Source organism: Callorhinus ursinus, unplaced genomic scaffold (genome assembly GCF_003265705.2).
Source record: "Callorhinus ursinus isolate GAN/ISIS: 27379988/994484 unplaced genomic scaffold, GSC_fseal_2.0 scaffold134, whole genome shotgun sequence".
In the NCBI taxonomy this organism is placed as follows: Eukaryota; Metazoa; Chordata; class Mammalia; order Carnivora; family Otariidae; genus Callorhinus; species Callorhinus ursinus.
Window position 1 is genome coordinate 100,944 of NW_027397196.1, and position 26,472 is coordinate 127,415.

Sequence of the window (26,472 nt, forward strand, 5' to 3'; positions counted from 1 at the left end):
CCCCTGGGAAGCTTGCGCCTGGCCGTCTCTTGACTTTGCCCCAAGTGTTTTTTACTTTCCCTGATTTTGCCTACTTGTAGCCTTTCATGATGAATTACAGCTGTAGATCCAACTATATACCGAGTTCTTCTAGCAAATCACTGAACACAGGAGGTGGTCTGGGGTACCCCTGGCTCACTCTCCCCCCAGAACTTACCGCCATTTGCCATCCTATCATGTATTTTTAATTAATTAATTATTTAAAGTAGGCTCCACGCCCAGTGTGGAGCCCAACCCAGGCTTTGAACTCACGACCCTGAGATCAAGACCGGAGCTGAGAACAAGAGTCAGGCCTTTAACCGACTGAGCCACCCGGGCGCCCCATCCTCTCCTTTTTAGTGATTTATCTTGCTTACTGAACTCCCCCCACCCAGAGGACCCCTCTATCTTGGTCTCTGCAGCCCCCCCACGCCCCCTGCCCAGGCCCACAGAAGACCCTGGGAGAGATCTGCTGAATGACAACTGTTAACAGTTTTATTTCCATAGCCGGAATCCCTCCCCGGGCTTGGGAAGAGACGGACGCCTTTGGCCAGGACCGCGGGGCCATGCGGGGCAGGGGCGAACAGGGCCGAGGCAGCGGACTCGGGAGGCCCGCGGGTCCGCATGCACCTCACACAGGCTCCATCTGCAGCTCTTCCCCGTCCACAGCCTCGGTCTGGTGGAAGGCGGCGTGGGAGCCAATGACCACGAGGGTGGCTCCTGCAGGAAGATGAGCGGCTCAGGGCCTCACTCCCTCACCTGCTCCCCACCGCCCAGCCCGGCCACCCAGAGCCTGTACTCACCCAGGACCCAGAAGACGGCAGAACCGGCACCAGCCAGCCAGAAGAACGGAAAGGAGACGCCCCCGGCCAGAGCATACTGATGGGCTGGGGTTACCTCTCGGCCTGGGGGGCAGACAGTATTGGGGCAGTTGTTCCAACACACGCGCCCTCTCCCTGAGGAACCCCTGATGTCCCCGCGCCAGTCCGGTGCCACAAGCTCCGGGAGCCTCAGGATCGTCCAAACTCCTCATGCCAAGGCCCCCCAAGCCCTGACCTCACCCATTTCTCTGATGTTCCCACCTGAACAGAGCACACCTTCCTTACTGCAACCCCCCCCCACAACCATGCCTCACTGCTCTTCAGCCCCACTTCTGCTTAAGCTCCCCGCCTCCCACTGCCCCAGACCACGGCTCTCCTGCTCCCACCTGCACTCACATAGACCAGGAGTCTCAGCCAAAGGCCAAATCTGATCAGTGGATGTGTTTCTGGAGTCTGCACAATGTTCCCCAAGAATCTGATTTGTGGCTGTTGGATTAACTGAGTGATTGCACATAATAACGTAAGATTTCTGGCTTCTTGGGGCAGACGGGAGGACCGGGTCTACACGCCCTGGTGGCTTTGCTCCAGGCGCTCCCTCCATGCCCTGTGCCTGCCTGACATGCCCCTCAGGTGCCAGCCCACCCGGCTCACGGACATAACGAACAAGCCTCTGAAAGACTCTGACTTAGGTCTTCCTGTCTGATCCCAGCTCTTCCGTATGGCCACTCTGAACCTTGAGCTTCCCCTGGGCGGAGACTCAAGGCCCCTCTTTCTTCCCGGTGGTGCCCAGGGCCAGTCTGGGACTTCGGGAGCCACAAACCTCAGCTTCCCTCTTGGAACAGTCTCAAGATCTTTCTGGCCCCGCCCCACAAAGCGGGAAAGGACAGGGACACAGATCTAGGCCAGCATAAGGTCGCCACCTGGCGTCCAATATGGGTACGGAAAGCTGGTGCTTTCTGCAGAGAAGTGAGGGAGAATGGACGCGAGGGAAAGTGGGTTTAAAAGACAGAAGCCAGGTGAAGAGTAGGTTCTGGGTTATCTCCAGCTTTGAGAAATATCAGCTGGCGGGGGGGGGTCTGAGATTTTAACGTATCGAATTAGGGGAACTAGTGTAAATCTATGCTTGGGCAGACCGGGGTTTGGGGTCTAAGGCTTATGTTCCAAGACCAGGATTTGAAGGCTCAGGGAACCGTCTGGACAGGGGATTTCTCACCAAAAAGCACAAACTTGGACTGCAACGTGCGCAGGTAGAGGATGTAACAGGCGCCAAAAAAGACAGCCAGGGCCACCAGCAGCATGGGGGACGTCACCCTGGAGAAGGGTAGGGAGGCACCGGTCAGGCAGCTGGGAATGAGCCAGCCAGGGGGTCCCTGACCACCTACACCGGTGGACGGCAGGCTACGTCCCTGAGGCCGCGCAAGACCAGGTCACATCTGGTCACGCTGTGTCCCGGCCAGGCTGAGGGAGCAGTAGGGTCCCGGGCCTTGGGTGAAAAGCTCTGGCCGAGCTGTCCCGTGGGGGCGGGGCCGACCAGGGGGGGCAGGGCTCTCCGGTGGGGACGCGGCCTGGCCGGTGGGGTTGAGTGCGGAGCGGGCGAGGCACTCACACACAGTACAGGATGAGGCCCAGGAACACGAACACGTAGTTGCTCTGGTAGTACTCCACGTTGCGTACGAGGCGCTGGCACAGCTCGCCCAGGTTGCGCGGGCGCGAAAAGCGCCGCTGGTCCACGAAGGAGCCCCAGGGCCGGATGGTCGCGCGGCGCCGCTCCAGCCACTCCCGGCCCGCGCCGGATGGGATCAGTTTCGGCAGCAGGGTCCTGGCGGGCGGCCCCGGGTTAGCGGTGGACCGGGGTAGAGCCCGGACCCCCCCTAGCCCCCCAACCCCAAGCAAGAAGGGGGGCCGAAGGGGGCTGGACTCTGGGGCCCTGGGGGCGGGGGGAAGGGTCCAAGACTCCTAAATCCCAGAGGAGGAGGGGGCGGAGGGTCCAGGCTGCAGAGTCCTCGAACTGGAGAGCAGGAGCCCAGACTCTAGTGTCCGGGGCCCGGATTCCCGGGCCCCGAGGGAGGAGGGGGCGGAGGACCAGGGCTCCCGGGTTTCGGTCCGGGGCGGGGGGGAGGGGGCTACGGCCGGCTTGCTCACGTGGCGCTCAGCCCTTCCGGCTCGGCATCCTTCTGCTGGTCCTTCTCGGCCGCCATGTCTGCGTCCTGAGGGGTAGAACCGCTGTAACGAGCGGCCCTGCAGACCCCCGCGGCCTCGTCTGAGCCCGGCCCCACCCAGCGGAGCCGACGTGGCGCCGTTCGGGAGCCGCCGGGGGCGGTGGTTCTGCCGCCGAGCACTGTGGGAGTTGTAGTCCTCCTGATGCTCGCGAAAACACTTTGGGGGACGCAGTCGCGTAAAGCAACGCTAAGCGCCTCTGGGTATTGTGGGAATTGTAGTTTCAGAAGCGGGGCGTGTGGTGTCGGGGAGCGTGGGTCGTCAGGAGTGGGGGGTGTCATGGCAGATCTAAAGGCAGAAGCAGGCGTTGTGTACTCCCTCCCCTGCAGGGTACAATGTGGCTCGTGGAGAATTGTCGTCCTGACTCTAGGGTGCATAAAAAACACCTAGAGGGCTTGATAAAACACTCAGACGTTCTGACTCCGCAGATTTGGGGTGGGGCCCATTAATCTACATTTCCTACTGTTCCTAGGTAGTGCTGATTCTACTGGTTCATGGACCGCATTTTGAATGGCGAGACTAGATAATTGGTGGGAATCTATTCCTTCCCCAGGGGCAGAGGCTAGTGAGAGGTCTATGATTGCTGGAGGGGGTAGCCGAGGTGGAGAGCAAAGCTCCCCCACCCCCCGCCCACAGACCTTGAGCTCCCAGGGATGGATGAGTTGGGACTAGGGACCTTAGGATACCCCTCTCCCCTCAGATAGCAAGAGGGGAGTTGGGAAAGGGTTGAGAATTAATTATTTATTAGTTAATTTATTTATTGAAGGCAGGGAAGGGCCGAGGGAGAGAGAATCTCAAGCAGGCTCCATGCCCAGCGCAGAGCCCAATGTGGGGCTCCACCTCAGGACCCGGAGATCATGACCTGAGCTGAAATCAAGAATCAGATGCTTAACTGCCTGGGCCACCCAGGTGCCCCCAGGTTTGAGAATTTTTGAAAGAGGGAGTTGTTATAACTGAAAGAGCTGGGATTCTGGAGTCAGAGATGAAAATCTAGGCTGTGATGACCTCCCCCAACCTCAGTGTCCTCATCGGGACTGTGGATATCCTGATAGTACCACACTCACTCATGGGGTAATGATGATTCGGTTAAATGGTCCACGTACGGTGCTCAAAAGAGTCTTGATACTTGATACTCTTCAATAAATGGTAGTCGATGTTATTGCCACCACAATATCATGTTTTGATTATATCTAGAGTTAAACCTTCTAAAAAAATTATTTTAAGTCATCTGCATACCCAATGTGGGGCTTAAATTCACAACCCTGAGACCAAGAGTCCCTTGTTCTGCCAACTGAGCCAGCCAGGTGCCCCTTGCCTTCCTAAATTTAACAGTAACGTTAGGAGCTGCTGGCCCTTTGGATGTCCCAAGGCATGGCTGGTGTCAGAGCCATGGGCCTTTCTTTTCCCTGGTTCCCACAGTCATGGCTCCCTCTCAGTTTTCACCCCTGCCCCTGAGTGAGTTGTGGGTAAACGGCCAGAGTTCTAAAGGGGTGCACCAGAAGAGCCTCAAGGAATCTATCAGGAAGCCTGGGCTCCCTTACATGGACTGGAGTTTCAGGGCTGGGTGGGACTGAAGACTACCCAGGTAGAATATCCAGGTGACTCTTAACCCCAGCTGTCTTCTGAGACCCTCCTTTTGGTCTGGGCTTTGAGGCCTGCTGGAGGGCATTCCCATGGGGTGGGAGAGACAGCCCCTGCCAAAGGGGCTGGTAGAGCGGTAGGCAGGGAGGCCCCCTGTGTGGGGAAGGTCCCAAGCTGAAGCTAAATGAGCCATACTTTGAAGATCAGATTGGCTTGTTACTGTTTATTTCCCCTTGGTCAGCCCCAGGCCTTTAGTAGAATCTTGTTCAGGCTTCCCACTTAGGTCTAGCTAGTTTCAGGAAATCAAAGGAGGGCTGTGAGTGCACAATTAGCCCAGAGCGTTAATGGGAGAGCAGCAACTGAGTTCAAAGCGAGGGGGGCAGCAGAGGTGAGCAGAAGAGCCCCCAAGAGGGAGATGAATCTTGGGGAGCAGAGAGTGGGAGGCTTCCTCCCACAGGCAACCTTGGGAAATTTGGGTTTGGCTTTTGTTAGGAGAGCCGGTTGGGTTTCTTTATAGGAGATATCGAGCAGCATGGGCTCTGGACAGTGGTGTCCAGAGCAAGGATATTGGTGGGGGGGCGGCCCTCTGGGTGGGGTGTGGGGAGCTTTGAATCAGGGGACTTCAGGAGCTGGGGCCTTGGCACAGGGGCATTGCGGGAGAGGAGCCCCTTGAAACAGGGATTGTGGGAGAGATGGGAGGGTCCTTGAGGCAGGGGGATGGTGGGAGATAGGGGGGCCCTGAAGAGACTGTGGGAGATGGGCCCGGGCCCTGTGCTCCCTCCAGTCTGAGGTCTCCTTCCCGCCTCTTGGATCCCCATAGGAAGTGGAGCTGGGAACTTAGGAAGAGCTCAGCACAGTCAGAAACCAGGCTTATATCCCTGCTCTGTGACTTCAAGGAAGTCCCTGCCCTGGGCCTCAGCTGTCTATGTGAGTACAGGTTGCCCCTACTCTCCCAAACGGGGCGTTCCTCTGAAACCTTCCGTAAGCCAAAATGGTGTAAAGTGAAGAGTATCCCCCACTTTCCAGAAGTTCATGCGATGCCACTTCGCTTTTACAGAAGACCCACATTAGCACCCGTCTTCACTAAATGAAAGAAATCCAAAGAGACTTTTCGCTTTTCCGAAAAAGACCACTGTGCACTGACGTGGGTCAGTGTAATTGCCGGGTGCGGCGGGCGCGTGCGCACACTCACACTCACTGACTCCCTAGGCTCGGTCAGGAGGTCGGCCTCAAGCCAGGGGGCTACTGCAGCCCAACCAGGACGTTGGAAGTCGAAGATTAACGATACCGGGTGGGAATGCAGAATGACCCCAGAGCTCTGGAAAGAGTGTGGCTCTTTCAAAAAAAAAAAAAAAAAAAAAAAGAGTGTGGCTCTTTCTACTAAAGCTAAACATAGTGTGTGCCACGATCAGCAATCCCTCGCCTAAGCACGAGCCCAACAGAGATGCACACGTGTCATCACCAGACACTGTTAGAACGATCCTATTTCTAGCAGCTCCCAAAACAACCGATACAGGGGACAACGCGGGTGACTTTCACAGGCGTGCCGAGGACCAGAAGCCAGACACACGACACAACGTGCTTGTAAGATTTCACTTATACCAAGTCCAAGAACAGGTGCAACTAAAGGACGATGACGGAAATCCGAGCAGCCTCTGGAGGGGGACGGGCGCTGACTGGAGAGGGGCACGGAGGAACTTTCTGGAACTTTCTGGGGGAAATGTTCTGTACCTCGATCTGGGTGGTAGTCATGCAATGTAATTTTTTTTTTTTTTTAAGTAGGCTCCACGCCCAGAGGGGAGCTCAATGCAGGGCTCAAACTCTTGACCCCGAGATCGAGACCTGAGCTGAGATCAAGAGTCCGATGCTTGACTGAGCCACCCAGGCACCCCGCGATGTTATTTTAAAACTCATTGAGCTGTACCCTTAAGATGTTTGGACTTCACTTGAAAGTTTATCTCAATAAAAAGAGCGAGAGAATAGCACAGTACTTAGAGGTTGCACAGCTGAGGTTCACATCCCAGATTTGTCACCTCTCAGCTGTGTGGCCTTGAGCAGGTCACTTTCCCTCTCTGTGCCTCACACCTTGTAAGGAATGAATGAGCTGAGGCACGAGAGGGCAGAGCACAGAGTGGGCACTCCGTGAATCACCATCATCACCATTGTCATTGTCACCCCTTTCCCCTTCCTCCTCCGATAGGAGAGGATTCTCAGTCTGACCCCCCTGCTCTCCCCTGTTCTGACTCCATAATCCCCCTGCCTGCTTATTTGAAGCTGCTCTCGCTGTAACCTCGGTTGGGTCTAAAACCCCATGACTCGGTGACTCTGCGATTCCATGGCTCCTGGGGTTATGTGGCTCACCCTGCCACGGGTGCCAGCACCCGGGACGCCACCCGCCCCCACCCCCGGGGCCAGAAAGCAAGCACAACACACACACACGTGCTTCTCTCTCCCCACTGATATATTTGATAATTGTCCAGAACCAGAGATGGCATCAGCCGGGGGGGGGGGGGGGGGGGAGTAAAAAAGAGCCCAGGGAGGGGTGCAGAGAGCGCAGGGAGAAAGGGGTGAGGAGAGGGAGAGGAACAGTGACACAGAAAAGAGAGAGGGGGAGAGGGGGGCCGGGGGGGGGGGGAGAGAGAAGCCAGCCAGAGTGGGGAGCGGGGGAGGCAGGAGATAAATTGAGAGGGTAGGGGCCAAGGTGGGGCCACGGGGAGAGAAGGATCCCCCAGAATACAAAATGGGAGGACTGGTGGGGGCTGTCCTGGGCTTGAGGGGCAGGGAAGAGACGGGCGATGTGGGGGGGTGAGGTCAGTAGTAGGTTTCCTTCTCCACCCAACCTGGAGACAAAGAAAGAGAGAGAGAGAGACATGGAGAAGGGCACAGGACAGAGACAGAGACAGCGAGGAGGGGGGGACGTGGGGGAGACAGAGAGGTCAGCACAGTGCTCCACCCCCCCCCCCCCCCCCCCCGCCCCCCCCCCCCCAGCCTTGCCCTCCACCCGGTGAGCCCCCTCACCCCCCGGGTTCCTGCGCAGGATGAGTTTGCGGATCTCGTCGTAGACGAAGATGAGGAAACTGTAGGGGAAGGCACAGAACCACCAGCTGGGCCTGCAGAGACGGGAGAGCGGGAGGGCGTTGGTGAGGGGTCGTCCCGGGGGGACACAGAGGCTGAGTCCGGAGAACAGGAGGGCCACCCTGGGGGGGATTCTCCCTTGCCCTCTGGCCCGGGGCTGCGGGCTGGGGCCCGCCGAGTGCCCCCCTGTGAAGATGTCCACGGGGGAGGGCTCAGTGGCATCAGAACAGAGACCGTGGGGCGCCTGGCCGGCTCAGTCGGTGGAGCGGGAGGCTCTGGATCTCAGGGTTGTGAGTTTGAGCCCCACACTGGGTGCAGAGGTTACTTAAAGATAATTAAATCTTTGAGAAAAAAAAAAAAAAACAGGGACTGTGATGGGGGGGGTCCCCAAAGAGACAGCGGGAGAGGTGGGGCTTGAGATCCCCGTGGGGTCTGTGAGCATGTCCCACAGGGAAGGCTCCTCGGAGGATCCTGGGGCAGGCAGCGGGGAGGGCGAGGGGCACTCACTTGAGCGGGTACATGCGGAGGGCCACGTCCATCCCAGGGCAGTAGGACAGGAAGGCGGCGAGCGCCGTCTCCTCAAATAGCCCGAAGATCAGGATCTTGTTCCTGGAGGCACAGGCAAGGCTGGACTCAGAGGACCTGACCCGGCCCCCAGCCCCCCAGGGTCAGGCACAGCCAGAGGTGGACGGAGACAGACAGCCCCGGGGTCACATGGACAGAGCGACGAACAGGGAGACAGGAAGATGGCAAGAGAAGAAGAAAGGCAGACTGACAGAGACAGCAACACGCCGACAGGCGTGGAAGGGGGACCCCAAGTGGCACCCTCGCCCCAACACACACGGAGGGACAGGCGGAGAGAATCCACGATAGATGCGACCACTCGAGAGGGAATCACTCGGGGGCAAAGACAGACACGCGGATGGGACGGAACGGAGCCCCGCGCCACCGGCCCTCACTTCATGCCCTGCTGGAAGACCGAGTTCCTCCGGGTCTTGCAGATGATCAAGTCGGCCCACTGGACGACCACAATGCTCACAAAGAAGGCCGTGTGGCACGTGAACTCCACCACTTTCCTCTGCTCGTACGTCTGCAGGAGCGATGACAAGCATGCGGGGTGGCAGCCAGCGTGCCCGCAGCCCAGCCCCAGCCCGGGACTCACATGCCCCCCCATCCCCCAGCTGCGCCCCCTGTACCGGCCCCAGGGCAGGCGGGGGCTCTGTCCCGATGAGGCCTCCCCTCTGTGGCTGGTGGGGCAGAGCATGGCCAGAGGTCACGAGCACTTCGGCGGGCTGGGCCAAGAGCGCCAGGAGGCCCAAGCCCCGGGCAGGGGTCTCGATGCTGCTTCCGGGGCAGAGGGGCCGTCCTAGGAAGCAGCCCCCCATGGCTGGGACAGCAGACGGGAGCTCCTGCCTGCTGTGGGCAGAGGTGCTGACTGGGACCGCCCCCCTCAGTGCTGCAGGGCCCACCCACTCACCCACTGCTGCCCGTAACTGTCCTCCAGGTCATTGACGGTGCGGTCGTCCCAGTTCAGCCGGATGCCCACCAGGTTGCTGGGCAAGAAGCCATTTTCTGCCAGGATCACGAAGTAGGAAAAGAAGCCGCCGAGAGCCTGGATCATTCCTGGAGCGGGGAGGAGATGAGGAGAGGCTCAGGTCGGGGCAGCAGCCAGCCCAGTGCACCTGGGAGGCCCTGTGAGACTCCCACTGGGATGTGGCAGCGGGGGGGCACCTCAGAACTGCGGAGCATCCTCTGAGGCTGGGCTCCCGGCTGGCCACCTGAGAGCGCCACCTGGTGGTGAGCGCCTGCCATGGGCCACCTGGGGCAGGAGCCTCTGGGAAGGGACTCACCTGGAGGCTCTCTCCCACCCGACACAGGCCACCTAAATAAAACCCTGCCCCCCCCCAAGGTTTTGGTCTGACAGGCTCTCCGATGCAGGGATGATCTCCCCGGGCCTCTGACGACCACCACTGAAGCCTCTGCTTTCTGGGACACTCCCAGCAATGGGGAGCTCAGCACCTCCAAGGCTCTGCACATGGCACCCCCAGCATCAGGGTGAGGAGGAGGTGGCAAGGGATGGGGGTCACTCCTGCCCTCAGAGCGCTCACGGGCTGATGTTGTCTTGCCCACCATGGAGGGGGATTGAGCAGGGGGCTCTGCAGTGGCCAGCCGGGCGCCAACCCTGATCTGCCACTCAGTGTCCCATGTGCTCCCCAGATGCACCCCCAGGCCCGTCCTCCACCTGTTCTGGCCCTGCCTTGGGGAGCACTACTCATCTGCAAGTCACTCCTCCCAAACCTCCAGCACCAAATCCTGCTTTCACCCCACTCATCCAACACAAGGTTCCAGAGTGCCCACTATGGGGCAGGCACTGCGCATCCAGCCATAAACCAGGTGGGGTCCCCCTGTCCTCACCAATCTGCCCATAGGCCATGCTGATGAGCCTCTCATTGACCAGCTTGTCAGTACGTGGGTTCCTGGGCTGTCTCTTCATGATGTCACTCTCTGCAGCCTCGTATGCCAATGAGATGGCAGGGACCTGGGCAGGAGAGACCATGTGAGCAGGAAGTGGGGGACCCTCCCCTCCCAGGCCCCAGAGGGTGGCTGGGGCTCACCATGTCAGTGCCCAGGTCGATACAGAGGATGGTGATGGTGCCCAGAGGCAGTGGGATGTTGGCCATGATAAACAGCAAGAAGGGTGTGATCTCAGGGATGTTGCTGGTCAGGGTGTAGGCAATGGACTTCTTCAGGTTGTCAAAGATCAGGCGGCCTGAGGCAGGGGCAGGCTCAGATCCCGTCCCGGGCACCCTGGCCCCCACCCCTTCCCTGCTCAGTCCCCGAGTCCTTTCCAATCCACCCTCCCACCTGACCACCTTCCCGGGCAAACATTCAACCATGGCACCCTGTTCAAACGTTCTTGGAATATAGCCACTTGGGAAGACTGTTTGGCAGTTTGTATTAAACACCCCCCTACTCTATTGACCCAGTAATCCTACTCCTGGAAGTGTTTATGTCCACCAAAAAGCAAGTACAAGAAGGTTCACCATAGCGTTAGCCCCCATCGCCAAAACCCAGCATCGACCCCAATGCCCATCAGCATGGAAGTGGATAAATGAACTATGGTCCTTCCATACAACAGAATACCACTCAGCAAGAAAAAGGAATGAGCTACTGACACGCCCAACTCCACGGATGAATTTCACAGATGTCATGTCGAGTGAAAAAAGCCAGACACAAAAGCACTCATATCGCATGACTCCATTTAGATGAGGTTCCAAACTATTGTCTGGTGTTAAAAGTCAGGATACAGTTTGTTTCTGGGGAGGGAGGTATGGGCCGGAGGGAACCTGACAAAACCCTAATGGGGCTGGAAATGTCCTTTCTCTTGGTTGGGGTTTGGTGGTTACATGGGTGTACAAGTGTAAAAATCCATCAAGCTGCCCAGCTTACTGTACGCATGTCATATCTCAATACGAACTCAATCAGCCCAGTATGTATGGAGTAAAAAGAAGCTAGGGGCACCTGGATGGCTCAGTCAGTTAAGTGTCAGGTCATGATCCTGGAGTCCAGGGATCAAGCCCCACATCGGGCTCCCTGCTTGGTGGGGAGCCTGCTTCTCCCTCTGACCCTCCCCCCTCTTGTACTCTCTCTCTCTCAAATAAATAAAGAAAATCTTAAAAAAAAAAAAAAAAAAGAAGCTAAAGATTAACCCAGCCAGCACCGCCTCCCACCCTCCCGGGTGCGCTGAGAGGCATGAGCAACAAGATAATGTCATTCATGTGGAACAGAAAGGCAGGCTGCACAGTGGTACGAATGGTCTGATCACCTTTGTGTAAACGTAAGACCCACTCTTTCCTATTCCTGCAGGGCATCCTCTGCTTTTCACAAACTAAACTCTCTTCCTAAAGTATTCATGGAGGAAATGATGATTGAAATGTGCTTCAACATAATCCAGTGTGTGTGTCGAGACGAAACAAGATGGGCCATGAGCGGTGATGGAGCTGGGGCATGGGGACGTGGGGGTCCACTGTGCTCTTTGCTCTGCAGTATATCTAGAATTTCCCCTACTGGAAGTTAAACTTTGTGGGGTTTTTTTTTTTTCCCCACCTCCAAGAGGCCTGCCTTGCCCACCCTTATCTGGGTAGGACCATGGTTATTATCTATCATGCACCCCACTTGTTGGCTTCTCAGCACTTGCCACAATTTACAACTATGTTCTGTGAGGATTCATTTGTTAACTTGTCTAAAGCTGCCCCTCCCAGCTGCTGGGGGGAAGGGACCCTGTCTGCTCTGCTCACAGCTGTCTCTCCAGCACCAAGCAAGAGACACAAGGTAGCAGCCCAGTACATGTCTGGAAGGTGTGACCGATGCATCCATAAGAGTGTGCACTGCATACACATAGATGTCTTGGGGAAGAAGAAAGGATTAACCACGATGTCTTCTGGGACAAGGAGGCAAGGGATAAGAGCATTTAATTTGTCACTTAAGGCTCTCTTTTATCATGCATTATTTTTTTACCCTGGGGACATTTCAACTGGGAGAGAGAAACTGGAGGAAAATGCACCACAGCATGAATAGTGATTACTTCTGGATGGTGAGGTTATGTGTGATTCCAATTTTCTTCTTAATGCTTGTCTACATTTCCTATAATTATCGGGAATTGCTTTGATGATCAGAATAAAATTAAATGTGAACAAGCTCCAACTGTGGTCACATCAAGGCCCGTCAGGAGGCGGCGGTGCCCATCGGCTCCGCAGTCTGGACTCGGTGTCCCCGGCCCCAGACACCAGGTCCGGCCCCACACACGGGCTCCCTCACACACACCTTGCCTGTGCACGCTCTGTTCCTCCGCCCGCAGCTCCCTTCCCTGGTACCCCTGTACTTGTACGTTCCGACTCGGCCCTTGGGACTCCGCATAGTGATTCCTATCCACTCTAGAAGCTTCCTTTGCCCCCCTGACCCCAGGCTGGGTGAGGGGCCTCCACAGGGCTCCCGAAAGGACCCTCAGATTCCCCATGGTTGCACTTACAGGCATTTTAAAAATGCTTCTACGTCTGCCTCGCCTGCCAGACTGGGCCCCAGAAGTGAGTCAGCTCAGCCCTGCCCCCAGGGAGCCACCAATCCCACTGGGCAGAGGACAAGCTGCAGGCTCCACTGGGGCTCGGAAGGATTCTGGTGTCTCCCTACCGTGCATTCCGCCACAGCCCTGGCCGGTTCCTCTTGCCTTTCTCGGGGCGTCCGGCAGGAACCCCAGTCTCCAGGGCCTCCCTGGCCAACTCACCCTCCTCCACACCCGTGACAATAGAGGCAAAGTTGTCGTCCAGCAGAATCATGTCCGCTGCCTGCTTGGACACGTCTGAGCCGGCAATGCCCATGGCCACACCGATGTCAGCCTTTTTCAGGGCGGGGGAGTCGTTCACACCATCCCCGGTCACAGCCACGATGGCTCCCTGCAGGGAGAGGGGGTGAGGGTGACGCCCAGAGGCCTGGCCCCAGCCCCCTCCTCCGAGGCGGCCTCAGCCCAAGTGCACCTGTCTCTGGCAGCCTTCCACAATAATGAGCTTCTGCTGGGGGGACGTGCGGGCGAAGACAATCTCCGTGTGGTTCTGCAGGATCTCATCGATTTGCTCCGAGGTGAAGTCCTTGAGATCGGTGCCATGGATCACGCAGGCCTTGGCATCCCTGGGAAGAGCAGAGGGCTGGTCAGTGTGCGTGGGGATTCACGGACAGACGGCCAGGCAGGCCGAGCCCACAAACAGGAGAGGCAGGAGGACCGGGCTCTGAAACCGAGGCTCAGGAGGTGTAAGTGACTTGCCCAGGGTCACACAGCTCGTGAGCAGGGAAGATCAGAGGCAGCCCTGCCCCACGCTGCCGGTGCTCACACGTGGAGGGGGCGCGGGAGCCAGGTGCCGAGAGCCAGAAGGAAGGGGGACAGGCCATCCTGGAGGGCTGGGGGGGGGCGGGGGCGGGCCTCACCGGGGGTTGACCTGGCTGACGGGAATGTTGAGCCGGGCAGCAATGTCCTCCACCGTCTCGTTGCCCTCAGAGATGATGCCCACGCCCTTGGCAATGGCCTTTGCCGTGATGGGGTGATCACCCGTGACCATGATGACCTGCGGGCATTGTTCAGGGATGGTCCAGCCTCACCGCTGGCCCCCCGGGGGGCCCCGCCTCCTCCTCCCTGGCTGCCCCAGGCCACACCTTGATGCCGGCGCTGCGGCACTTGCCCACCGCGTCGGGGACGGCCGCCCGGGGTGGGTCGATCATGGACATGAGGCCGACGAAGCAGAGGTTGTCCGTGGTAAAGTTCACGTCGTCGCAGTCGAAGGCAAAGCCCTTGGGGAACTGCTCCTCGGGCAGGTAGTAATGGCAGAAACCTGATGGCAGGATGGGGTGAGGGCATGAGGGCTCCAGCCTCGGACGGCCACCCTCCCCGCCCACAGCTCTTGGCCGCCAGGGTCCCTGCAGTCAGGGCAGCCCCAGCCGGGGGCATAGTCTGTCAACATTCATCCCCTAAAGATGCCTTCCCCTCTTGTTCATACACACACTCGCTCATTCATTCATTCATGACGCATTCTGGGAGGGCCTATTCTGAGCCAGGCTCTGGACAGCCTCACACACCTCTATACCCTCAAGGGCTCCCCCACCAAGTCAGCCCCACCCGAGGTGCGCACCCAGCACACGCTCGCCCAGGCCGCCGAGCTCCAGGTAGGCGTTCTGGAAGGCCTCTTTCATCTCCTCGTCCAGGGGCTGCTCCTTGCCCTGCAGCAGGATGGTGGAGCAGCGGTCCAGGATGCGCTCGGGGGCGCCCTTCATCACCAGTAGGTACCGGTTGTCGTTGGGGTCCTCAGTCTCGTGGATGGAGAGCTGTGGAGAGCGCGGGGGGCGGGCATGCCTGAGCCTCGGCGGGACCCAGCTGGGGGAGGGGACGGCCCCCACCCTCCACCCAGAGCCATGGGAGCCAGGACAGACCACAGCTGGGGCTCCCCCAGAATGCAAAACTCTCTGCCCTAAACACTCTACCCAAGAGATCTCCATCTGGTTCCCAAAGTCTCTCCCAGAGATCCCGGCTCACCCCTGCCCATTTCTGTCTCTCCATCTCACAGATGTTTCTGCCCATGGGGCTCGCTCACAAAAGTCACAGACATCCTTAGGATACATGGCCCTCTCCCTGCCTTACCCAGATTCCTCTCATCCCACATCTGACCTATCACCAAATCTGCTCAGCTCACCTCTCCAATACACCCAGATTCTGACCTCTTCTTACCTGCCCCCTGCCCTCCCCGTCTGGCCACCCCCATCTCTCATAGGGAATATCACACTGAGTCTCTGTGTCTGCCCTCCCCAGCCCATAATACTTCCTCCCCACGGCAGCCAGGAGGATCCTTTAAGAAACGTGAGTCAGTGGAAAACGGGGCAGCCACTTTGGCAAATAGTCTGACAGCCCCCCAAAAGGCTACAAGTAGAGTTACTATATGAGCCAGCCATTCCCAGGGACACACACACCCGAGACACACAAAGTGTGTCCACACGGAAACGTGTGTGTGAAGTTCCCAGCAGCATCACACACAGTAGCCCGAAGGGGCGAATGACTCCAATGTCCATCAGCAGATGAAGGGATCAACAAACTGTGGACTATGCAGACAACGCAACATTACCCAGCCACAGAGAGGTCCGGAGTACCAACACACACTACAACGTGCGTGAACGGACCTTGAGAACATCACACGAAGTGAAACACGCCAGTCACAAAACACCACGTTATCGTAGGATTCCATTTATACGAAATGTCCAGAATAGGCCAACTCAATAGGCCAGACAAGAACGTAGATGAGTGGTTGCTTAGGAATCAGACGAGATGGGGGAGGAGGGGGAAAATAGCTAAGGAGTGTGAGGCTTCTTTTTGACGTGATGGAATGTTCCATAATTGTGGAGCTGATTGCACGTATCTGTGAATATACCAAAATGCTGAATTACGCACTTTATGTGGGTGATCTATGATATATGAATTATATCTCAGTGAAACTCTTTTTAAAAACATGAGTCAGGTCCCATCTCTCCTCCACACAGAGCCCTCCTGTGGCTCGTGTCCCTCTTAAAAGTCCACACCTGAGTCTTCTCCACGGCCCATGAGCCCAAGGGGACCTGGCCAGGTACCCAGTGCCCTTACCTCCAGCACACTCCCTGGCTCCCTTCTCCACCATCCTGGCTGCCTGGCTGTTGTTCAGACACATCAGTACCCTCCTGCCTCAGGGCCTTTGCACATGCTTATGCCCACTGCCTAGAACACTCTTGCCCCAGACACCTGCAGCCAGCATATTCTGTACTTCTTCATGCTTTTGTCACCATCTGTCTTCTAGCACTAGACTGTCAGTTCCATGTCCACTGTTTCACTCACTGCCAAAGGTACCCCAGCACCTAAAACATGCTCCTGACATGCGGTGGCTGCTCAAGCAAATATTTGTGGAATATTTGCCGTTTGCCGCTCTCCGGCGGGTCCCCGCTCTCTGCTATAAGAAGATCTTTATTCCTCTGCCTCCCACTCTGGGAGAGACCTTGCTCTCACTCCCTGGGTCAGCCTGTTCCTCACCTAACCAGGTGGACACTATCATTCCCATTTCACAGATGGTGAAACCAAGGCTCTGGAAGGTTAGTAACTTGTCCAAAGCAAGGGGGGCAGTGGGGCAGAGGTGACCGCTTACAGGCACGACCGAGACACTGAGGGCCAGGCTAGCTCTCCTAGACAGCCTGGGAGTACCTGGTATTTGTTGGTGGAATTGAAGGGAATCTCAGCCACTTTCTTGTTACGTTCGCGCATCAGCTTCACAGAACCAGACGACAGTTCGATGCACTTGAGCAGGGCGGACTCAGAGGCATCCCCAGCCACATCCCTCTGGGGGTACAGAGGGCCGTCAGAGCAGAACAGTGGCGGTGGCCATGGGCAGGGCCAAGGCGAGGGGGGCAGCCGGACCCACCTTGAGCACAGGGATGTTGTCCTGACCTCCCTTGAAGACGGCGCGGTTGCAGAGTCCAGCAATGTGGGACAGGGCCACCCAGGTGTGTGAGCTCTTGTCAAACGAGGTGCCTGAAGGAGGCACGTGTCCCCTGTCACAGCGCCTCAGGGCCAGACCCCCTCGGTCCCCGCCGGGGCCCCACCCTCACCTGACTGGTCCTCTGTGGTGTCGGCCTCGTGGATCTGGTTGTCAAACCACATGTGGGCGACCGTCATGCGGTTCTGGGTGAGGGTCCCTGTCTTGTCCGAGCAAATGGTGGATGTGGAGCCCAGGGTCTCGACAGCCTCCAGGTTTTTCACCAAGCAGTTCTTCCGTGCCATGCGCTTGGCCGTCAGCGTGAGACACACCTGGGGGGGCGCAGCGGGGGCGGGCCAGTCACAGGGACAGCCGGGCGGCAGGCTTGCACCAGCAATGCGAGCGCCCGCGACCCACCCTGGGTGGCCCGTACAAGGAAAGAGCGCTGCCCCCAAACACCAAGCAGCAACACGACAGACGCACACACAGAAGAGTGTTGCTGTCCGGCAACTCCATCCCATGGCACGGACCAACAAAAGTGGGCTCGGATGCGCCCCCAAAGGCAACTACTGCTCTGTGCACAGCAGCAATCTTCATAATCGTCCCGAATGAGAAACAACGTCTACTAACAGCAGAAGGGGTAAATAAACCGCAGGAAAAAAAAGGTAGAATGATATACAGCAATGAGAAAGAGCAGGCTCCGGCTTCTTGGACCTTCAAGGATGAAGTTCAAGAACATCGTGTCCAGCATAAAACTGAGCCCGAAACAAGGGTTTGGACTCAATTATTCCATTGCTAGGCAGTACAGCGATGCTGCTGGAAGCCAGGGTAGCGGCTACCTTTGGGTTGGGGGGAAGAAGCCGGACAAGGTCTGGAGGGGCTTTCTGGGGAACTCAGTCTGCGTGCCGCCCACCTGCACACGCCCAGACTCACAGCCGGGGATTCCATATGAGTGACCCCACATCTGTAAAAAGCCTTTGACCTACCCTGGCTTTGCACATGCTAATGGAGAAAACGCTGCAGGAGATATTAAGTAAAAAGAATCAAGCAGCAGAAGAGAATTCCTGGGATGGTCTGGTCTAGGTACTGTCAGCACTGAGCCACAGGCTGGAATACGCCCACACCTGCCCCGGAGCGGTGTAGACGATGCACGTCTATGGTGGGGCTGACCGCGGGGCAGCAGGGCAGGGCGGGGGCGTTATTTTATTTTTTTATTATTTAATTTATTATTTAATTTATTCTTTTTTTTTTTAAGATTTTATTTTTAAGTCATCTCTACACCCAACATGGGGCTCGAACTCACAACCCCGAGATCGAGATTCTCACAATCCACTGACTGAGCCAGCCAGGAGCCTCATGAGGGTGTACTTCTTAATTGTGTAAGTTAACTTAGATAATGATAGGACTGACGGGGCGCCTGGTGGCTCAGTCAGTTGAGCCTCCGACTCTTGATTTTGGCTCAGGTCATGATCTCAGGGTCGTGGGATCGAGCCCTGTGTCGGGCTCTGTGCTGAGCAGGGAGTCTGCTTGGGATTCTCTCTCTGCCTCTCCCTCTGTCCCTCCCCCTGCTCACTTCCTCCCCCCCCCCCTCTTTCTCCAAAAAAAAGGAAAGAAAAAAAAAAAAAGACCGTGATAGGTTGTTAGCCCTTCATGCTTTGCAGTGTGCCTCAAGATTTTTGTTTGTTTCGTTAAGAAGGCCTTCTGAGTCCGCAGACCCAGTCAGTCAAGACCCAGGAGGCTCGGCCCTCAGTGTGCAAGCTGTCCTCCTCAGGAGCAGGGCAGTCAGGCCCCCAGCCCCGCCTCCCCCAGACGTGGGGGTCCGGGCCTTACAGTGACGGTGGCCAGCAGGCCCTCTGGGACATTGGCCACGATGATGCCGATGAGGAAGATGACAGCCTCGAGCCAGGTGTATCCGAGAATGAGGGACAGGATGAAGAAGGAGACACCCAGGAAGACGGCCACGCCGGTGATGAGCTGGATGAAGTGCTCGATCTCGATGGCGATGGGCGTCTTGCCCACCTCCAGGCCTGAAGCCAGCGTGGCAATGCGGCCCATGACAGTGCGGTCACCCGTGGCCACCACCACGCCGCGAGCCGTGCCTGGGGGGCCAGAGGGGGGTAGGCTGAGCTGGGGATGGGGTCTCGGCGGGGTTTGGGCGGCCCCGAGTCCCAGATGCACATCCCTCCGTCTGGACCAGCCCTGCCCCAACCTGGGTGCCCCCACTACACCCTGCCGCACCTTCCACGCAGTTGGTAGAAAAGAAGGTAATGTTCCGAGTCTCCAAGGGGTTGTCGTGTGTGCAGTCAGGAGAGCGGGTCTGAGGTTCTGATTCGCCGGTCAGGGAGGAGTTGTCCACCTGAGGGTGGGTGAAGGGACAGAGGGTCAGCCCTGGGGTCAGGGAGCACTTGTCCACAGGACCTGGGGCTGAGGCTGTATCCATGGAGGTCATAAGGAGAGGCCTGGACACCTGGGTGAATGAGTGGTGGCCGGGGGGCTAAAGGTTGGGCTCTTGAAGGTGGGAAGCAGAGGCTTCTTGCCAAGGTCTAAGGTATTGATGCATCTGGGGGTGGGGACCAGGGGCCTGGACTCCTGGATCCTGGGGGAGGTGGGGCTGGGGGCGAGGGCTCCTGGTCTGAGGGAGGAGGGGGCTGGGGGCCTGGACTCTTAGGTCTGAAGGAGGAGGGGGCTGGGAACATGATTCCTGAGTCTGAAGGACGGGGGCTGGAGGCCTGGACTTCTGAGTCTGAAGGAAGAGGAGGCTGAGGGCCTGGACCCCAGAACCACTCCAGGAAGGACAGAGCTGGGCCCCAGGTCCTGGTCCCACCTTGCAACCATGGGCTGAGATGATTCGTAGGTCGGCCGGGACTCGGTCTCCACCCTTGATCTCCACCAGGTCCCCGACGACCACCTCCTCAGCGTTCACCTGCATCTTCTCACCCTCTCGGATCACCAGGGCTTGCTGGGGGCCGAGTGGAGAAGAGCCAGTGCCCCTGCTCTCCACCTGGGCTTGGATGGCACACCTCACCCCCAACCGCCTACTCCCACCTGACTCCTTCCGGGAACCCCCTCACCTGGGGAACCATGTTCTTGAAGGACTCCATGATCTTGGAGCTCTTGGCCTCCTGGTAGTAGGAGAAGCAGCCGGTGATGATGACCACAGCCGCCAGCACGATGCCCAGGTACAGCTGTGCGGGGGACACAGGGTCGCACCTCAGAGCCGCTCCCTAGCAGCCTCACCCCGAGATTTGTGGAATCCGGGAAGGGAACGCTGAGTCAACAGGAGCGGGTGGGGGGGGGGTCGTATTTATGTGTCTGACCCCAGGTTGTGTCTACTTGAGGGTCCATGTGTCCATCTGCCTGTTCACGTTTGGGTCCCTCTTTCCGCACATGGGGTGCGTTTGAGTCTCCAGGTCAGCCCATCTCTCGATTTTGTGTGTCCACCTGTCTGTCTTTCTGCCTGAGTTCGAGAATCTGAGTGTATGCTATTATCCATCCACGTGTCTGTCTGTGCTTAAGTCAGTGTGTCTGTCTGACAGTCTGCATGCCTGGCTTTAAATTTATGGGACTGTTTGTGTTTGAGTCTCTGTATGTGGATCTCTGTCTGTCTCTCTCTACCTGGGTCTAAGACTCCATGTCTATCTGCCTATTTGGGTTTTAATTTTTTTTTTAAGTTTTACTTATTGGGTAATCTCTACACCCAATGTGGGGCTCCAACTCACAACCCCAAGATCAAGAGTCGCACACTTCTCCGACTGAGCCAGCCAGGCACCCTGGGTTTTAATGTCTGGGAATACGATCTGTCCGTGCTTGACTCGCAGGTTTGTCTGTCTGTCCCCAGGCTAGACTTGCAGCTCTATGTATGTCTGAGTTCCTGTGTCTGTCTGTCTACGTCTGTGTCCGTGTCTGTCTATGTGAACTAGGCGACTGTGTCTGAGTCTGTGGCAGGCGTGACGGTGTTGAGTCTACATGTGTGTGCATGTGCGTGTGCAAGGATCTCCACGTGGTCAGGGTGCAGGTCTGTGTTTACGCACACTGTGTCCCCCTGTGTGTCCCCTGCATTGGGGGATGGGTCCTGACAGATCAGCAGCTGGATGTCTGGCTCTCTACACCAGAGTCCTGACTTTTGCGGGGGGTACCTTTCAGGCCATGACCACCTGGTGGTGCCTGTCCTCAAGGCCACCGAGCTCACAAAGCCTTGGGACGGAGCCTCAGCTCACACACCCCACATGGCACACAAGTTACTTGGCTTTGCTTTTATGCAGGTCCGATGACACAGAGCTGGCGAGTGGGCTTTCAGAAGCCAGAAGGTGCAGGAGAAGTGGGGCAGGGTTTTCGTCCCTAAATGTCCTGGCCTTGGTGCAGGACACGGTGGAGGGCACTCACATTGTCGCCCGAGGGGTCGTCCTCTGTGCCCGCCTGGATGCCATAGGCCAGGAAGCAGAGGATGGCTCCAATCCACAGCAGGATTGAGAAGCCCCCGAAGAGCTGGCGGCAGAACTTGACCCATTCTGGGGTGGTAGGCGGTGGTGTGAGCGCATTGGGCCCATCCCGGGCCAGGATCTCTTGGGCTTTGCTGTGGGTCAGACCCTGGGGGACACAGGACTCACACAGGACCCTCCTGAGCCAGCCTGGCACCCCAGTGCTTCACAAGCACCCCAGGCACCCAGGAGTCAGGCCCCCAGCCCCTCCTCCCTCAGACCCAGGAGTCCAGACTCCCAGCTCCCTCCTCCCTCAGACTCAGGGGTCCAGGTCCCCCAGCTCCCTCCTCCCTCAGACCCAGGAGTCCAGGCCCCCAGCCCCTCCTCCCTCAGACCCAGGGGTCCAGGCCCCCAGCCCCTCCTCCCTCAGACCCAGGGGTCCAGGCCTCCAGCGCCCCCTCCCGGAGGCCCCCCTCCTTTGGGCCCAGCCGCACCTGCACGCAGTCCGTGTTGTATTTCCGGCACACCTCTTCCACGGACATCTTGTGCTCTGTCTGAGGAACAAGAGTGTTGGGGGGGAGGCAGTAAGAGCCAAGGCCTTTTGGGGGCTGGGGCAGGACCTGAGAGCCTGAGGCCCAGCCCCAGCCACATCTCCGCTCTGGGAGGTGCGCGGGCATGAAGGGTGGGGCTTACCATGGCCACCTCCTTCTTGAGGTCATCCAGGTCCCTGCGCTCCTTGGTGCCCTTGCTCTTCTTGGGCGAGCCCTTGTCATCTTTCTTGTCCTGCGAGGTGGCCACACGATAGCTGTCAGAGCCCCCAGACTGCGGGCGAGAAGGGGTTACAAGGGGGACACCGGCCTCCCGGGCCCCACCCTCACCCTGGCCTGCCTCCGCCCCGGGCTGGGGGCCGCCGTCTGTCTGTCAGCATTCGCCTGCACCTCCTTGTCTCTGCCCCGTGTCTCTGGGCGGTTGTCTCTCAGAACCCGCGGGTCTCGTCTCTTTGACTGGCCTCACCGTCTCTGGTGCCGTGGTATCTCTGGGTCTCTGTCCCCGAGGGTCTCTGTCCGGGTCCGTCTGTGCTTCTGTCTCTCTGTCTGTTTCTGTGCCTGCCTCTTGCTGTGTCTGTCTTTCTCTGTCTCTGGAGCTGTCCCTCGAGGTCTCTGTCCCCTTCTGTCTTGTTCTTTTTTGTCTGTCTCCTACCTCTTTCTCTCTCCATCTCTGTCTCCCTGCTCTATCTCCTTCGTCTCTTTATGCCGTCTGTCTCTCCGCCTCTGAGTCTCTCAGCATGTGTCTCTAATTCTGTCTGTCTGATCTCTAGCTCCGTACATCTCTCGGTCTCATACAACGTCTGGGGAACAAGACACACACACACACACACACACACACACACACACACAGAGTGTGCATCTCTTGAACCATCTCTCCCCACGTCTGGCTGAGTCTCTGGGAGAGTCGATGTGTCGCGGGATCTCAGACTGTCTCTGAGTGTCGGCGTTTCCGCCCCCGTGTCTTTCCCTGCCCTGCTCTCTGCCTCTCTCTGTCATGAGTCTCTTGTCTTCAACTTTCGAGCTGTGTGTGTCCTCCTCTAGAATGCTCGGCGCGTCTCTCCCTCTCTGCCTCTCCTGTTTCGACAGCCTTGTCTGTCTCTGGCTGTCTTACTCTGCGACCTTCCCGTCTGTCTGTCTGTCCGAGCATTTCAGTCCTTCCAGCTCCAGGTCTCCCCACTTCTGTCACTCTCTCCATCTTCTCTCCCCGGCTCTTTCCCTGGGCCTCTTTCCCCAGTCCCGTGGGTGTCTCAGACTCTGCCTCTCAAAGGACCCAGCTAATCCCGGGAGACCCTACAGGCCTGGTGGGGACAGAGGAAAGGGCACTGCAGGTGTTGGTCACAGCTGGGACAAAAGCCCGGGAGGCAGCCTACTATGCACAGGGATGGCGGCCTGGCTGGACACACAGCCAGTCCCGAGGGTCTTGACTGACAAGCTGGGGGCCCTGGCCTCTCTCTCGGGGGTTGGTGGCAGCCACAGACAGCTCTGAACAGGGGATGGGCAAGGTCAGGTCTCTGGAGGATAGACTAGGAGCTGGCTGGGATTTGGGGTACAGACCCAAGCCCCAGGCCTGGCCTGAACTGGATGTGGTGTGAGGGGGTGAGGGAGGTTCCAGTCTGGGGGGCTTGGGCAAATGGGGAAGGCGGTGTCCCCGGAGGCTGGCAGGAGGGGTGGGGCGAGGCCAGGTGCTGGAAGAGGGCTGCTGACAGATCCTGCGGGCCCAGGGCCAAGCCGGGATCCCAGGCTCAGGCAGCTCAGTGCTAATCCCCTCATGACCTTGTAGCGGGCTGAGCTGCCTGCTGCCGGCCCCCAGACCCAGGGGCTGAGCCTGGGGGTTACTGCAGCCTGGAGGCCCGGGAAAACCCTCTGAGAGGGTTTCAGAGGGTGGGAGGGAGGCTTGGCCCTGGGCCAGCCCTGCAGCAGCACTGCGTCTGACTCAAAAGCACGGAGGCCTGACGACAGGCAGGGCACGTCTCCACTCCCTGTGCCAGGAGGGGTCTTACCTGCCCACGGGGGTGGCCCCATGGATGGAGAGATGTGGAGATAGAAGGTCATGGGGTCAAGGCAGAGAAATGAGGGGGAAGGCAGGAGAGGAGAGAGATGGGGGCCTGGCAGGAGTGGGGGAGAAAACCAGCAGCCCACCCCTGAAACCTTAGGGAAGGCTGGGAGCTGATGCTTGGAGGAAGGAGGGGCTGAGGGTCTGGACCCCTGGTCTGAGGGAGGAGGGGCTGAGGGCCTGGACCCCTGGGTCTGAGGGAGGAGGGGCTGGGGGCCTGGAACCCTGGGTTGAAGGAGGAGGGGGCTGGGGGCCTTGGACTCCTGGGTCTAAGGGAGGAGGGACTGAGGGCCCTGGACTCCTAGGTCTGAGGGAGGAAGGGTTGGGGGGGCCTAGACTCCTGGGTCGGGGGAGGGGGGGCTGGGGGCTCGGACTCCTGGGTCTGAGGGAGGAGGGGCTGGGGGCCTGGACCCCTGGGTCTGAGGGAGGAGGGTTGGGGGGTCTGGACCCCTGGGTCTGAGGGAGGAGGGTTGGGGGGCCTGGACCCCTGGGTCTGAGGGAGGAGGGTTGGGGGGCCTGGACTCCTGGGTCTGGGGCAGGAGGGGCTGGGGGCCTGGACCCGTGGGTCTGAGGGAGGAGGGGGCCGGGACAGCCCCGTCCCTGGCAGGCAAGCCTTGGGTCCTGCGTGCCCTTGCTATGACCAGACTCCCTTGGGGGCGGGCTTCCATCTGTTGGAGGGGGAGCCGAGGCTTTCCCAGTCAAGGCAGGAGGCCCAGATGGGCGCACTGCGGGGCGGGAGCACCTCTGAGGGTGGGGGACACGCCTGTCTCGCTGCAGCCAGTCTCTGCGTCTCCTCACCATTTCCTGCTGTCCGCCTCCCCCTGACACCCGCCAGCTCACGCAGCTTCTGCACCTTGGCCAGCCTCTCGCGGGGCCCCCGTCTCAGGGTGTCTGGGGCCTTCATCTCTGAGCATCTCTCTCTCTCCACCTCCCCTTTTGCTTTCTGCCTCCTCCTCCCACCCTTCAAGCTGACTTTGGTCGTCTCTGGATAGGAAATGTCTGTCCTTGGGTCTCCTAATCGCAGACTCAGTTTCTCTCCTGGTCTCTGTATGTCCCTCCATGTCTTTGTCTCACCATGCCTCTGCATGTCTCTCTGGCCATGTCTCTCTTTGTCTCTACGTCTATGTCTCTTTCTGTCTGTCTCTTTCAGAGCATCTCTCTCTGTCTCTGCCTATTTCTTTCGCTCTTTCCATAGGGTTCTGCCCCTCTTTTTGCAACCCACGTCTAAAGCGCCTCTCTTCTCCTGTCCCCTCTTCTTTTCCTAATGCGCCCTGTTCCTTCCCTGGGGCGTTAGGTCTCAGTCCCCTCCAATCGGCCCACACCTCCCTCGCTCCATTCCACTTACCTGGAGGCCATCACTGGCTCTCACCTCCCCCCCTTCTCTCCCAGTCCTCTCCCGTCCAGTTCTTCTCCCCATCCCCCCTCGCCCACCCCAAGCCACAGATCTGCAGCCCCACCCCCCCACCTCCATCCCTGGGCCCATCAGCCTTCATCCGCCATCTTTCTCCCCATCCCTCATGTTCCCTCTCCATTAGCCGTTCCCATCCCCACCCTCTGTCTTCCTCCTACCCAGCCCACCCCTCTCCATCTCCCACTCTCCCCCCACGGCCCCGCCCCAGACACGCAGGGAGAAATCCAGGGCTGCAGAGGGGATCGGGTGGTCAGCCAGGGAAGGAGGCGGCATCTGCGGGAGAGACTCACAGACAGACAAGGACACACGGACACAGAGGCAAGGGCATAGCCAGACATGCACCCTACACTCCCCCCGCCCCCCACCCCCGACATGTGCACACATGCGCCCTCAGCCAGGCACTCAGTCTCCCTGCCACGGCTCTCCTGCTTCTCCCAGCCGCCCCCCCATATCAGCTTCCTCAGATTAGGGGATGGACACACACCACAGTCCCAGGCCACCCGCCGCACTGCGGAGCCCACCCCCACCCCCACCAATTCAGGCCTGGAAGGAGAAAGAGAGGTCATCTGGTGTTCATCTCATAGCCTGGACCTATCCTCACCCGGCCAGGGAAGCAGAGGGGTTTCAACACCCCCAGACACAAACGCCAGCTCTCAGACACACCCAGACACGAATGCATACAGTCAGACACAACCTGGGCCACACGATCCCTGGCAGACGGTGCTGGCAGGACCTGACAGAGCCAGGAGCTCACACACGCGCACACGCACACATACGATGGAGCGTGCAACCGCACCAGGGCAGGCAGAGATGCCGAGGGCCGGTCGGTGCCCCCACGGACCCCGCACACAAAGACACGCCAACATACGCCACAGACCCCGCGGCCCCAGGCGGCCCCGCGCACACGCTCAACCAGCGGCACAACCAGACGGACGGGCCGGGTCCCGCGGACGTGGCCCCGGAGCGCAGGGGTCCCGGAGCCCCCGCCCCCCGCAGACACCCGATGTCACTGGACCCACAGTGTCGCACACACGCACGGCCCGGCCGGCCCGAGCACCTACCCCCATCTTGGCGGCTCCGGGGGAGAGGGGCGGGCGGGCGGGGCGGGGGCCGGGGGCAGAGGCCTCAGGGCGGGCTCAGGCGCGGGCTTGGGCTGGAGGGCCTCTGCAGCGCCCGCGCCTCGGTCCGCGCGTCCGTCTTGCCGGCAGCCCTCCCGCACAGAGTCTGCGGCGGCCGCCGCCTCCGCCTCCTCATATGCCCGCGCCCGCGGGGGGGCCGGCGCCGGCCAATCAGGAGCGCCG

The 26,472-nt window shown here is 58.9% G+C and overlaps 2 protein-coding genes across 3 annotated transcripts; both read right to left on the reverse strand.

The window, feature by feature from the left end:
* Positions 1 to 491: 491 nt before the first annotated feature.
* Positions 492 to 3,146, reverse strand: RABAC1 (Rab acceptor 1). Its single transcript, XM_025849977.2, has 5 exons — positions 2,982 to 3,146; positions 2,446 to 2,658; positions 2,053 to 2,150; positions 822 to 923; positions 492 to 738 (listed from the first exon to the last, which is right to left on the reverse strand). Exons 1-5 carry the CDS (start codon positions 3,035 to 3,037, stop codon positions 650 to 652), a joined length of 558 nt encoding a protein of 185 aa, XP_025705762.1. The 5' UTR covers positions 3,038 to 3,146; the 3' UTR covers positions 492 to 649.
* A 3,913-nt stretch (positions 3,147 to 7,059) lies between these two features.
* ATP1A3 (ATPase Na+/K+ transporting subunit alpha 3) lies at positions 7,060 to 26,383 on the reverse strand. Of its 2 annotated transcripts, none has more exons than XM_025849720.2 (23): positions 26,233 to 26,383; positions 21,853 to 21,942; positions 21,654 to 21,713; positions 21,125 to 21,328; positions 19,813 to 19,926; positions 19,566 to 19,700; positions 18,980 to 19,097; positions 18,572 to 18,840; positions 16,875 to 17,073; positions 16,688 to 16,797; positions 16,471 to 16,605; positions 14,387 to 14,579; positions 13,914 to 14,089; positions 13,689 to 13,825; positions 13,244 to 13,394; positions 12,994 to 13,162; positions 10,328 to 10,482; positions 10,128 to 10,251; positions 9,190 to 9,335; positions 8,672 to 8,802; positions 8,220 to 8,321; positions 7,656 to 7,747; positions 7,060 to 7,477 (listed from the first exon to the last, which is right to left on the reverse strand). In XM_025849720.2, exons 1-23 carry the CDS (start codon positions 26,236 to 26,238, stop codon positions 7,449 to 7,451), a joined length of 3,045 nt encoding a protein of 1,014 aa, XP_025705505.1. In that variant the 5' UTR covers positions 26,239 to 26,383; the 3' UTR covers positions 7,060 to 7,448. The 2 variants fall into 2 exon arrangements, with proteins under 2 accessions (XP_025705505.1, XP_073746334.1); XM_073890233.1 differs by having other exon boundaries at positions 21,853 to 21,981.
* Between the last annotated feature and the right edge of the window lie 89 nt (positions 26,384 to 26,472).